Source organism: Mustela erminea, chromosome X, assembly GCF_009829155.1.
Source record: "Mustela erminea isolate mMusErm1 chromosome X, mMusErm1.Pri, whole genome shotgun sequence".
Classification (NCBI taxonomy): Eukaryota; Metazoa; Chordata; class Mammalia; order Carnivora; family Mustelidae; genus Mustela; species Mustela erminea.
Genome location: NC_045635.1, coordinates 117376311 through 117391126, shown reverse-complemented (window position 1 = coordinate 117391126; position 14816 = coordinate 117376311). Strand labels below are relative to the sequence as shown.

At 43.1% G+C, this 14816-nt stretch overlaps 1 protein-coding gene across 9 annotated transcripts in view; it reads left to right on the top strand.

Moving 5' to 3' along the window:
• Positions 1-14816, top strand: part of ATP11C (ATPase phospholipid transporting 11C) — a 180653-nt gene that overhangs the window by 132818 nt on the left and 33019 nt on the right. For all 9 annotated transcript variants that reach the window (XM_032329562.1, XM_032329565.1, XM_032329561.1 and 6 more), the window contains exons 20-22: positions 2655-2829; positions 7328-7430; positions 8520-8665. In XM_032329562.1, the coding sequence (XP_032185453.1) occupies positions 2655-2829; positions 7328-7430; positions 8520-8665 (424 nt within the window). The remainder of the gene's footprint in view (positions 1-2654; positions 2830-7327; positions 7431-8519; positions 8666-14816) is intronic.

Genomic DNA, 14816 nt, shown 5'->3' with positions numbered 1-14816 from the left:
GAGAGATGCAGTAACTTACTCAAGATCACACAGCTAATAAGGGGGGGCGGGGAACGAGTCTGTCCAATTCCAGAGCCCAGGCTTTTAACAACTATGCTCTCTTGGGACCCTTGTGTCTAGTGCATAAACAGGCTTTACAAATGTCTTCCCCGCGCTCATGAGGCTGTGGCCCATTCTGAACCATCCTCCTGGCACTTGGGCATCAGTGAGAGCAAACACAGTCTTACGATTGCCGCTCATAAATGTTTTCTTCCTTTAGCCAAATGGTATGTAGAAAGGCAGTCCAAATTACATTTTACTCGTCCATATGTCTTAATCCGTTCCGGCTAACATAACAAAATGTTATGAGTGGCTCAAACAACAGAAACTTACTTCTATTTCTGGAGTCGAGTTCCGGTGAGGTCCCTCTCCCTGGCTTATAGAAAGCTACCTTCTCACTGTGTCTTTCCACGGCACAGAGAGATGAAGTCCTGGTGTCTCTTCTTACAAGGGCACTCATCTCGTGCCATGGGCTCCACTGTAGTGACTCCACCTCCCACAGGCCCCATCTCCAGACACCGCCCCGACTGGGGGTTCGAGCTTCAACATAGACTCGGAAAGGAGGGGAGACATGGAACACGGTATGGTCCATAGCACCATTGAGCGGCTCCGGGGCCCTTTTGTAAAGGCCAGGGCTTCTGAAAAACTGAACTCACCATCTCAGAACATTCCCTCTTGTGGTTCATCTGTTTGGAGTTGGGCCCAGACTTCCCTCAAGTTCTATAAGTAAGCATCAGACCCAGAATCCCTTTTGTTGCTTCTGCTTCTTTTGAGCAGCTCGTGCCTTGAATTCCCAAGGCCCTCTGCCAGATGAGCGGTTCTCCATTACATCCAGAATGAGGTCGCAGCGAACGCCTCGAATGACCTTTGCACCTTGCTTTCCTAGTGCACCCCAGCGCCCTTCTCTCCCCTCACCTCGTTCTGCCCAGTTCCGTTTCACTTTTGGTCCTTGGGCTGTTAGCCATTTAGTATCTGGCTCGTTGCGTATATTCTCTCCCGTATACTTCTGTGCTCTCCCAGGGAAGATGAGTTAATGATTCTTCCCATTCTTCCTGTGTGTCCTACTTAGACTTGATGCTTATAAATATTGCTGGATTTGTTAGGGAGGCACTGTTCTCTGAGTAGAGGAGCAAAGGAGAACACATGATTGATATCTCTTTAATTAGTGAATAAAACATGCTTCTAAAATTATGAAGCAGAATATGGACAAGTAGAAAATACCGCAGTGTCAGTATACACCAAGGGAACGTGGAATGAGGAAGGAGGAGGCCCACGAGGCTCTGACCCCTCAGATGTTTGGTCCGTTGGACAGCAGCTCCCTGATCACTAGAAGCTTGTCAGAAACGCAGAATCTCCTGTCCCACCGCAAACCTAGTGAGTCCGAATCCACCCTCGGACAAAAGTCTCAGAGGAGTTTTAACAAGATTCCCTTAAACCTTAAGCTTCAGGAAGCCTAAAATTAGACAACTGAATCAGTAATGAGATCGTGCTGTGTCTAATACTTCGACTGCACTGGTGCTCCAATGGCATCCAAGATTCCCCGAGAAAGATTGATTAATCGCTATTTTTTCCTAATTATGAAAAAATGAAATGTTAATTGGGAGAATTTTCTCAGTTGTCAGTTTTCTGCCCTATGGTTGTGTTTTGTTTTTTTTTTTCTTCTTCTTAAGATCGATTGATTGATTTTAGAGACACAGAGAGGGCATGCACGCCAGGGCTAGGAGGGGGGTTGGAGAGGGAGAGCAGAGCCAGACACGGGGTTCGCTCTCTGAGTTCATGACCTGAGCCGAAACCAAGAGTTGGTCACTTGATTCCTGGTCACTTGACCAGGAGCCCCTCCCATATTTTTTCTTAAGTAGTTGCACCTGTTTTGTTTGTATTTCCTGGCACCTAATATCTCTTAGTCGTCCTGGCTATGCATGAGGATCACCTACAGAGCTTCCTAAAACATAAACCTATAAATTAACAAGCACTGGCAAAGATACTCTGATTTAATTCGTCTGGGTATAGACCTCAGGCATGGGCAATTTTTTAAAGCTGTCCCGATGATTCTAATGGGTATCATTACCAATCCAGTATAAAATGATACTGATTTAAGGAACATACATCATTATTGTATGGGAGCTTTTAATGAACACTGTGTCTCTTAGGCTCTCCATCATTTTTGAGAAGCCAGGTTTGTTGACAGGTTTTGTCATTCAGAAAGAAATTCTTCTGTGATTTGTATACCCAAAGCCATTTTGTCTTTTTTCTTATATTATTAAGAAGTTTTCAGATTGGCGATTTGACTTCATATCAGAGTTTGACTGATTGATCTGTAATTTTCCACAGTTCGCCTTGAGTTTCTTACACAGAGACCAGCTGCTGAATGTCTGTTATTTTTATACCTTTTAGAACTTAGAATCTATATGGGCAGCTCAAGTCTCAAAAGATGTCATGGAAAAGTCTCGCTTGTGCCATTGTTAGAGACAGTTGCTTCTCTACTGTTCATAGGTTTGGGAACCAGACTAATGATGGCCCTTATGCAGGACCCTCCTCTTTGTGGTTTTAAACACAATCAGGCTTCTAATCTCCTATATAGGAGATTCAATTATAGCATTGTTTTTCTTTTCCAGAGCATGGACAGAACATCAGGAATATGGATTAATCATCGATGGCTCCACGTTGTCCCTCATACTAAATTCTAGTCAAGACTCCAGTTCTAACAATTACAAAAGCATTTTCTTGCAGATCTGCATGAAGTGCACTGCTGTGCTCTGCTGCCGGATGGCGCCATTACAGAAAGCCCAGGTAACCGGATAGGAGTTCGTGGTCCATTCTGGGGCTTTCTGTACATGTGTGTAAATGTTCACTTCCCTTAGCCCTTTCTACCTTATTACATCTTCCCAGGCTGCTGCTTCTCCGCGGTCCAATTCAGAGGTCTGCCCACCAGTGTAAAGGGACCCCATGCTTCTTGTCCCCTCAAGCTGGCTGTCCAGTTCCTTCCTTGCCTTCCAGGCTTCTCTAATGAGTGCTTGGTGCGTGCTGCCTCCATCCCGCTGCCCCTCGCTCCCCTGGGACGTTAGCCCGTGTGTTCTGTCTTCCCATCACGTCATCACGTCCGTTGGCTCGCCTGGAGGGGAGCGCTGACCTTGCCAAATCCCTCGCACTGACTTTTGTTCTCTTTGTTTCTCTGCCACAGGTAACGCTACCGGGCCTATCCTCCTTAAAACTTGCCTCCCTGAGTTTCTGTCTGTAGCCCACAATCTTGACTCTTTTTTTTTTTTTTTTTGTCCTACTTGGCAACCTAGTGTCTTTATATTTTGTGTCATCTTCTCACTTCTCACTAATTATCGTTTTTCGCTGGGGCTAAGTCTTCCTTCTGCTTTTCACTTACAGCCTGCCTCTCTAAACACGAATTTCTAGGGCTCTCATTGGTAGTGTCTGGTACTGACTTTTCCTTTATGCGAAATCTCTTACCTCAAGCTGCCTGTTAGCTCCTATGGAATCCCCACTGTCATATTAAATTCCTGTGTCCAAGACAGATCTTAGAATGTTCTCCTTCAGGCCATGTTTTTCTCCCTTCTCTTCATTATTCTTGTCACCGGCACCACATTTTTTTTGCTCCCCAAGTCACCAAATGACCTCGGACCCTTCTCTTCTCATTCGCTCTGTATCTGGTCACTGTACCTTTTGTCATAGCTCTCATTCGGCTGCCGTCTTCCTAAACCTTCCATTCCATCCCAGTCCAAGTCCCGTGACTTCGCATGGACTCTGATTTAGCCTCCTTGTCAGTCTCCTGGCTTTCGCCCTTCCCGCTTCAATCTCTTGCCATGCTCCCAAATGAGTCTTGTTAAAACACCACTTCTCCCGTTATATATTCTTACTCAGATATTTTCATAGTCTCCTAGTCCCTGAGGACGAAGGGCAGGTGACTCTGGCATTCAGGCTCACCCCTGTTGGCCTTATCGTGTGTCTCTGCTGTGTCCACGGTCCCTCCCGCACGCAGCTGGAATCGTCCGCTCCTCTTGCTTGTTTCCCTCTCTGTGTCGCTCGCACTTACTGTGCCCATGCCAGCTTCCACGTCTGGAATTCTCTCTGAAGTCCTCTTGGCCTTAAAGAAATTTTACTCGTAATTAAACCCGATTTAAGGGCCACCCCCCATAGGCCGTTTTCCCCAGCTCCTCCAGCCCCACGTTGATCTGCCTCACCTTACTTTTTGGCTCTTGGTGCAGAGAACCTTAGAGTGTCAGTTCCAGACTTAGTGTTGCTTCTTCGTGTTCTTCAGCTGCTCGCTCGAGACCAGGGAATGGCTGTGTCCTTGATTTGTCCTTTACACAAACTCTGCTCCCTACTTCACACACGTGCACACGCAGCCCATCCTAATGTACGGTATTGTCTCTGCTTTCTTCTCACTCCCCACCACGATCACGTGCTCCTCCTCTTTTTTCTTTTTTTTTTTTTCCTTCAACCTTCAGAGCCTTGGTTAGCCCCAATTGAGGAAGTCAATCCTGCCAGAACCGTCTCCACAGAAATCTGTCCCTTTAGTCAGAGGCAGTCTCTCTTTTATGATCTGTTGCTCGAATTGCTCACTAGGATTCTGGTTACTCCGCGGCCCAGGAGTTACTTGAATTGCTGACCCCATACTGCTTCTCCGAGCTGCTCCTGGCCGGGATACAGAGCCTCCCTGTAGCTCAGTCCTTGACCTGTTTTATCTCCTTCTCTGTAGTCCCATCTTCTAAGCTGTCAACTGCTCCCCTGTCAGGCCCACGTAGGTGATTTTCCAGTCCCTTCTCCAGTCCAAATGCTTGGGCCTCTACTTCACTTCTCCAGCTGTTTACTGGACGTGCCTTCTTGGGTGCTGTCATAACCATCTCAACTCAACTTTCTTTAGAGCCCATCTTCTTTCTTGTCTTCTCCTGCATGGGTCACTGAGCTCACTGTACTTTTGGATTTCTAGATTCAGAGCCTTGAAATCTGTGGTGACTCCCCCATGCTTTACCCTTCCACGTGGTTTCAGTCACCAAATTCTGTCCATTTTCTGGTACATTGTCTTTTTTGTCTATTCTTTCCTGGCAGATGCAGGCGTTTAACAGTTCATTGAACTCCGCCTGTAACTCGCCACCTAGCTTGGCTCTTTGCCCGCAATCTTGCTTTTTCTTCCTATTTCTCCTGCACCCTGCAACCACGTTCATATTCTTGCTCCCTGTTGATCTGGACCCGGATGTAGCGGTCCATGCCCTGTGTATGAAAACTCATTGATCTGGTCAAGCCTGTCTGTCTGCTGAGCATAGATTGTACTTACCCTCGCTGTATGCCTTTGGTCATGCCATTCCCTGTCTCTGGAATACTCCTCGGGTCCCCATTTCCCCTTCCACGCAAATCTTCAACCATCGTTCATGATTTAGATAAAATTACTCTTCCTTCTGTAAAGTCATTCCTGATGACTCGAGCATGTAGTATCCCCTCCCTTCTCTGCCATCTTGGGCCTTTTTATGTGGACAACTTAGACGATAATGTTACAATGTTACCCTTGGACAGGTACCTCACACTGTTAGTGTTTATCCTTAATCTGATTATCTAATATTCTTGTATTTATTCCCCGTGTCTGCTCGTCTATTAGATGTTTCTTAAGGTGTGTGACCAGCCTTCTTTCTTGGATGTTTGCACATGACATTGCACATTGTATTGTGTGCAGTTGCAGCTGATCAATAAATAGGTTTTGGCACATTGATTTCTTTCGCATGAAGAGAAGTTCTTAATCCAGGTGACCTGGGGCTTGGTAAAAAAAAAAATAAATAAATAAAATAAAAAAAGAAAACAATTAGAAAAACCATGTTTACCTATCTAAATCTTTCATGATTTTATAGTCCACGGCTATATATCTTTTCATCTTTCTACAAAGACCTTTAATCTTCTTAATCTATATTTTCAGGCAGGAGCTGTCAACCTTGCTAATTTTATCACCTTCCCTAGACCTTTCCTGGCTGCACTTTCTCTTCTTTGAGGTGCAAGTCATTGCTGCACAAGTTTCACAGGTGCAATTAGGTTAACCAGAATTGTAGCTCATCAAATACAAATTGAGTGTGGGTTCTTTAAGTTTGTCTTTGACTCATTTACAGATTGTTTCTGAGAGTCTCTAAAATTTTTTAAAAAGAACCAAGTTGTGGGGAGGGAATAGGGGAAATCTGGCATTTCACAGTAACAGCATTTTTGTGTTACATGGAATTGGACGTGGGGGGTTTTGTACACTATTTAGTACAACTAAAACATAACTGGATTTTGTTTAAAGAAAAGACTGTGGGGTGGTTTAGCCTCGTGTCCGTTATTTTTAATCAGTCATGTTGAACATGGATTTTATTTATGCTAACTGGTGAAAGCAATTCTGAGGACAGAATTTCTGCAAGGCATTAGTTAGCTTCTGCATTATATACACTATTTTAAAGCTGCCAGATTCTAGACAGTTTTGAGGGGGGACGCATAAAGCGGTCGTTATCTAAAACATAGGGTGGGAGGCCGGCTGCTTACCCAATATACCTCCACACGTGACTCCACCAGGAGATGATTTCTTTCATTCGCTACCTGCCACGAACACAGCAGTGAGCTGCATTGTGCCACCGACACATCTTGAAGAGACACTCCAGGAAGAGTGACAGGCTTTATACACTTATCTCAGAGAACTTTCTGCACATCTCATTACCTTCAAGATGCCCGCATTTAAAAACGAAGCTACCTGTGGAAGAGATGAAATCATAGTGGGCATTGAGAGATTTAGTAAAGTGTAGCTGGCAGCTGGAAGGGTGTAAGACTACCATTGGGGAAGTCCCTGGGAATATGGGAATGCACCAAAGGGAGTGGTTGTATCTGTAGGGAGTAGAGATGGAAAGGTTCTAGAAGCATCGTTCTCTCATTTCCCATGCCTATTCCAGTAACCCTATACACATGTTACTTCAGATCAGCTTTCTGGTCTCCACTGTCCCACTCAACACGTCATCTAAAAGGACACGTGAAGCAATGACAAAAGAGGGAAACAGGTTGGCCTCTCGTATAGGTAGGAGACAAGGTTCTCAGATACTTCCTGTATGCATAGAGCCCAAAAAAAGGTGGGCACTGGTGTTACATTTAAAATGCTTCGTTCTTTTGCCTCTGAGAATTGAATTAAAGGCTGTTGTATGTAAGACGCACCAAGCACCTTTCTGTTTGTTTGCAAGTTCTCCATTTACAAGCATGAGTGCGGCATATGCCCACAATGTCGTAGTTCCACATTCTGGTTGACCTTTTCTGTACCTCCTTTGTATTTAATGTGTAGATTGTGAGAATGGTGAAGAACCTAAAAGGCAGCCCAATAACATTGTCGATAGGCGACGGTGCCAATGATGTTAGTATGATCTTGGAATCCCATGTGGGAATAGGTAAGAACAACCTAATGAAACGCTTATAGTTAACATGGTCTTCTCTTCGAGAGAGAAGTGTTGTGGTTACTCATCTTGAATTTTAATTTGGGAAAGATAATTATTCATTGAACGAACATCCTCATCTAACCTGTCCATCCCAAAGTCCTATCCATGGTGGGAACATAGCAATACCAAGTTAGAGGATATTTTTGTATTAACCAGGTCAAGTGAATTTCCCAAACCTACTGGCAGTGCAAGTGATCATTTAGCTCTCACTTTGACAGCGGGCATGGTGTTACTGATTTTCTGCCCCTGGCCACATCGCCTACTTACATTGCTGCACTGTATCTTCTGAGATTCTTAATTGTTTGGGACTAAGAAATGACAGTTGGTTGGCTGGTTTTCCACATGGCAGTATTCATGGGTGCTTTGGGCTATGGTGTCGAATTTATGTGTTGGTGTGTAACAACAGCTTTTTCTACTGCCTGTACCATTTTTCCCCCATGTCAGGGTGCTGATAGGCAGCAATCCTAACGCCCCAGCAAGCCTTTTTTTTTGGGGGGGGGGGAGGGAAGAACTAATGGTATACAACTCTCAGGTGTACTCACTGGTTATTCAGTATGGAAGTGGCCTAAGGCTGCTTGAGCTCATGAAGCACTTGGGCTACTACTCAGGGTTTCATTCAGTGAGAGGATTTCACCATCTCCTTGTAACTCTCCAGTTTTGAGCTCCTCAACCACAAACCCCAGGTCTCTGAGTTGCTTAAATATAGCTCCTTATCTAGGGGCATGTACATGTACACACTTAACTAAGTGCCTTTTTTCAGGTAAATATTCCTATTTAATTTTTTTCCTTAATTTTGCCTTGTAATGATTAAAACAATGATTTTGTTTAATGGTCTTATTTTGTGTTATAAATAAGTAATTACCAGCTAAATTTTACTTTTTACTAGTAAGATTCATTGTCACTGTTACAATACTTTTTGGTTAAAAGAATTTTAAACTATACAAGTGAACTGTGCCACATAAACAAGTTAAAAGTGTGAAAATAGCAAATGAGGAGGTTGTTTATTTTATGAAGTACTCATAGAGATGTTCTCATTTTCAGGTATTAAAGGCAAAGAAGGTCGCCAAGCAGCCAGGAATAGCGATTATGCTGTTCCGAAGTTTAAACATTTAAAGAAACTGCTCTTGGCTCACGGACACCTGTATTATGTGAGAATAGCACACCTTGTACAGTATTTCTTCTATAAGGTATGAAACAAAATAATCTATAATTGGACCTACCACCATCTAAGCCACTAGTGGTTCCGCTCGGGCATAGGATTCCTTTCACTGTTCCTTTGCGGTCTTAGTACTGAGATTTGTGGTCTCCAAAACACAGGTGATCTATCTAATGAATCAGAAACTAGAAATTCCTGGGGCTCCTTGATGGCTCAGTTGGTTAAACGTCCAACTCCTGATTTCAGCGCAGATTCTGATGTCAGGGTCATGAGATCGAGCCTTGCTTTGGGCTCTGCACTCAGCAGGGAGACTGCTAGAGCATCTCTCCCTCTCCCGCTGCCTCCCGCGCACACCCCTGTGTGTGCACTCTCAAATAGATAAAAATCTTAAAAAAAAAAAGAAACTAGAAATTTCTTTTAATGTGAGCAATTTAGGATGAAATTTTAAAGTCAGCTTTCTTGAAGTGGAGTTTAAATGCAATAAAATGTACCCATTTAAAGTGTACGGTTTCGTTTTGACAAATGTATACAACCACGTGACCATCATCCCAGAAAGTTCTCATGCTCCTTCCCAGTCTCCTCTGCTTTGCACCAGTCACTAATCTGATTTATATTGCTATCCAATATATAGTGATACTTACAGCATACAACATATAAATTTTGGTTTAGTTAATGCAGTATGCACATTAGAGTTGCCTGTTTTAGAACTTCATACAAATAAAATCATATGTGCTCTTTTGTGTCTGGCCTATTTCATTAGAATAATGTTTTCAAGATTCAGGTTGTATCATATCAATAGTTGGTTCCCTTTTACCCTAAACAGTCTTCTGAACTACTCCTTTTAGTTACCGAGTCCTCTTTTCAGGTGCAGTTGTACAGGTAAAGCAAATAGAAGCAAAATCGCATTCATTGAAGGGTAATGGGTCAAGGGCTGTTTCCTTTCTCAATCTCCTTGTCTTGCCCAGAGATTGCACAGAGCACACTCTGAAGTCCCATGAATACAGTACAAGCCCCTCATTTTATGCCTAATGAACCTGACATATGTGAAGGTGAACTAACATCTAAAGTATGAAAATCATTTTAAGCCAATATGGGCCAGAACTTGATATCTTGTCCTCTGTTCTGTTCAGTATAGTTTGTTTTTAGTTGGTTTTTTTTTTTTTCGCTTTTTGCATTGAAATAATTTCAGACTTTGAAAAAGTTGCAAAATTAGTGAAATAATTTTCAGATGCTCTTTATCTACTGTTAACACTTAGATAACAACATAGTTATCGAGATCCGTAAATTGAAAGTAATTGGCACGTTATTAACTAGTCTACATTGTAGTATTGGAATTTTGCCAAAGGTCACACTGGTAATCTCTCTGTGGTCCGTTTCAGGCTCGTGACTGCATTTAGCTGTCATACCTCCTTAGTTTTCTTTACACTGGAATACTCCTATCTTCTTTGTCTCCGTGATCTTAACATTTTTGAAGAGCACTGGCCAGTTTGTAGAATGTCCCTCAATGCGGGTTTGTCTAATGGTTGCTTACTGTGAGAATCAGCACCGATACCATAGAAGTAATGTTACCTGCTGAGCACATCATATCAGGAGGCATGTGTTGTCACTATGTCTCACTCAGGATAATGTTGACTTGGATAACTTGATTCAGTTATCCAAAACACTTGCTGGTGTTTTGGAGGTCTGAAGACCCTTCAACTGTAATCTGTGTAATTTCATTGGAAAAGAGCAGTCTGCTACTAAAATAGATACTTTATTCTATGAGTTAAAAGTTTATTACTATTGTTACTTATTCTCTTACTCAAGATTGTCACAAATTTAGCCTATGTCCTTTCAACATGTCCCCACTGTTTTTTATTTTTTATTTTATAGTGATAAGAATGCCTCACATGAGCTCTGCCAGCTTAACAGATTTTGAAACGTACAATACAGTATTGTTAACTGTAGGTAGAGCGGTGTACAACAGAGCTGTAAAACTTGTCGTGCAAAACTAAAACCGTTTATCTGCTGAGTGTCAACTCCCCATTCTCCTCTCCCCCGCTCCCCAACCTTTTTTGAAGACTTGTTTTCTGGTTCCATATGATATTCTAGGCTCATCTTGTAATTTTCCTGCTTTAGTCCTGGATTCAGACATTTCTCCAAGGAACACTGCTTCCTTTTGTTGGCAAATGGCTTTTAGAAATCAAGGTCTTCGTGCCAATTGCGCTCATTGCTTCTGAGCTGCCCTTGGTTCTAGGCCTTGTCGGTGAACAGAGCTAGGAAATATGTATGAGGATATACACAGATCGTTGCATTTGTGAATATATGTGTGGTGCATACACACAACTTTGTTGGGCCAGAATCGTAGGTAGCAGTATGAACCCAGAATGTGATCTCAGTTTATACTAGTCCTTTGATACCAGCCAGTACCACAAGGTTTCATTCTGCCCTTCCTCTTTTCCTAATGTGTAATCCCTTTCTCCATTGGTGAGAATCTCAGTTCTCATTATCCTCAGTGTTGTTTATTTACTTGCTCAATCCAAGAACACTAACTTGAGTGATATATTTGTTATGTACTTCTTTTTGTCTTTAGCCTTGGCGTATATCGTCAAAATACTATATGCAGAGTTATTTTTTTTTCCTTTTCCACCATTTCAGTGTGGTTATGTTATTTATTTGAAATAGGGTTAGGTTAAGTTTTTGTTTGTACATCATTTTGGTCCTTCATCTTTAATCCTGATTGATTTTAATTATTTTTTAAGTATGTAAAACATTGGCATGGTGTTCTCCTCAAGATGAGGTTCTTTGAGGGGCACCTGGGTGGCTCAGTGGATTAAGCCTCTGCCTTCGGCTCAGGTCATGGTCTCAGGGTCCTGGGATCAAGCCCCACATCGGGCTCTCTGCTCAGCGGTGAGCCTGCTTCCCCCACTCTCTCTGCCTGCCTCTCTGCCTACTTGTGATCTCTGTCTGTCAAATAAATAAAATCTATTAAAAAAAAAGATGAGGTTCTCTGAGAATCTTGCTTAGTGAGTTAATGCTCTAATCAAAAGGAAAATTGTGCAACAGTGATACTTCTCAAATCCCTCTTGCAAAAAACTCTTTTTCCAAGATGAAGGTTTTGAGGTCATCTGTAATTATAATCCTATCCACAGAGAGAACCAATGGGTGACATTTTTATGTGACATGTTCTATATAAATTAAATTGTGTTACAGTGTTTTGGGGTTTTAGGTTTTTTTGGTGTTTTTTTCCCCCAAGTAATAATCTCTACACCCAACCTGGGGCCCTAACTCACGACCCCAATATCAGTCACATGTTCCACCAACAAAGACAGCCAGGTGCCCCTATGTTGTTTTTATACACTACTGGGTTTTTTTTTTTCAATTTTTATATGGAGATACACTTCACATAACAAAATTCACTATCACACACTTAAAGTGTACAATATGGGGTCTTTTAGTGTATTTGCTATGATGAGCAACCGTTGCCACTATATGTTCCAGAACATTTCCATCATCCCGTAGGAAGTCCCATACTTACTAGCAGTCAGTCCCAAAACATATTGATTTGCTCTTTGCCCTTTTCACCTAATAATATATTGTGAACAATTTTCTCACCCAGTTAATTATTCACCGAAAGCACGATAATGGTATGGGATCCCAAACCCCTGTGATTGGACATTGAGGTCCCCTCCCCAACAATACCTTGGTTCTCTTTTATCACCAAGCATTAGAGTTCACGTTAGACTGAGCCTGCCTACTCAATTTTGTCTACCGGGGGATAGAATTAAGAACTTTCTTACCAAATTCTAGTTTGTAGGCACATTACCAAGTTCGTGTGCAAGTTAAATGATGCTGACCTTTATGGTAGTTAGATTTCATGCCGTGTATTTCACAGAAGGGAGAGCACAGCTACTGTTTCCGTGTGTCAGTTTCCTGTGATCAGTCCCCGGTCTTACTAGCTTTCTGTTTCCTAAGACACACATAACTGCGAGGGGCTCCTGACTGCTCCACCAGTACAGCATGCAACTCCTGACACAGGGTTGTGAGTTTGAGCCCTACGTTTAGCACGGAGCCTACTTACAAAATTGTTTTTAAAAAAATGTGTTGGGATGCCTGGCTGGCACCGTCAGTAGAGCGTGTGACTGTTGATCTTGGGATTGTGAGTTTGAGCCCCACATTGGGTGTAGAGACTACTTAAAAATAAAATCTTAGGGGCACCTGGGAGGCTCAGTCTTTAAGCATCTGCCTTCGGCTCAGGTCGTAATCCCAGCATCCTGGGATCGAGCCCTGCATCAGGCTTCCTGCTGGGCGGGGAGCCCGATTCTCATTCTCTCTCTCGCTCGCTGTGTCTCTGTCAAATAAATAAATAAAAGCTTTAAAAAATAAAGTAAAAAAACTTTGTTTTTTTTTTAAAGATTTTATTTATTTATTTGACAGGCAGAGAGAGGGGGGGAAGCAGGCTCCCTGCTGAGCAGAGAGCCCAATGTGGGGCTCGATCCCAAGACCCTGAGATTATGACCTGAGCCGAAGGCAGAGGCTTTAACCCACTGAGCCACCCAGGCGCCCCAAAACTTTAAAAAAAAAAAAAGATTTATTTATTTATTTGACAGAGATTACAAGTAGGCAGAGAGGCAGGCAGAAAGAGGGAAGGAAGCAGGCTCCCCACCGAACAGAGAGCCCGATGCGGGGCTCCATTTCAGGACCCTGGGATCATGACCTGAGCTGAAGGCAGAGGCTTTAACCTACTGAGCCACCCAGGTGCCCCTAAAGTAAAAAAATCTTAAAAAATAAACAAATATGTACATATGTAAGTGTGACCCCAGGTTTACAGATCTGCTAAGACCCCGTCATCCAGTATCAGCTGGTCTCCAGGCCAAACATAGATGACGGTGATAACGATGATTAACCCAGTATGTGTGAGATACCTTGCTGGTTGACAAAAGCACTCTATTTTCTTAGTCCTCACAAATCTCCTATGAGCACTTACTATTATTTTCATTTAAACTATGTGCAAAGCAGAGCTCAGACAGTTTATGAAACTTGTGGGTCCCTCTTCAGCTCAGAGGTGGCAGAGCCGGATTCCCATAATAGGGTCATTTACTCTCAGTCCAGGACTCTTCATACATCACAGTTAGGGTCTGTCAGGCCTCGGCCTCAGTCATTGAACAGCCCCACTTGGAGACAGGTGGTTGGTTGTTCTCTTACCCACCCCCCCACCCGCCTCGCCACCCCCCCCCCCAGGCCATTCCCTGAAGATTTGCCCGGAGCATCTGCCTAGCTCTCTGGTCCCGTTCCTGCCGTCTGGTGTGCCTCAAGATTGTGGCCTGCAATTCACGCACCCACCACCAGATGGAAGGGATGCTCTGTTAACGAAAACAAAACAGGCATTAAAATGGCTGTTTACCAGTGGCCAGTAATGAACATATCCCTGTTCCCAATGTAGGAAATTATTTGTGTAGGTGATGATGCCCTCTGTCTTCATAGGATCTCTGCGCCCATTATCATCTTAGTTACTGACTTAGCAGTCAGTATTGCTTTTCCACTGCTGTCTTTTTTCTCAAGGTGGTTTCTAATACTTCGAACCCTCTTCCTTCCTCTGACCTTGCCATTGCTTCTTCAAATAACAATTACTTCACTCCTGAAGTGCTTCAGTGGTGGGTTTTCCTGTCTTCTGTTTCTCCATTCATGCACCTTGCATAATTTGGCCAAGTCAACCTTAGGAAGCTGCCACTCTTTAACCTGTCCTCTAGAAACTTCACTCTCCATTGTCTGAGGATTAGTCTGTCTTTTAAGGCACCGTGTTCTGACCTTGTCCTACCTTATATGTTTAAAATACATGCACTTTGCCTTGGTTCCTGCTCTCAGCATATCCTATCCATATTTAACACCTTGTTCAAGTTCTAATTTCTTCATTTATTTAGTCAACAGACAAGTTCAAATGTGTTACCATGTGTCAAGCACCATTGTAAGACCTAAAGATTCATAATGGAGTAAGACAGGCAAAGCCTCTGTTGTCAGGGGACTTACATTCTCGTAGCAGAGTCAGACCTCCCCTTCCCACAAAGCACCCCCATAATCCCCACTGAATACTGCCTCATCCAAAGTCTGAACACTTTTTCAATATGGTCCTGCATTCTCCCCAAATTGATGCGTACACATGTCACCCTTACAAGAGATGACCTTGGGAGCTCTGGCACACCGAT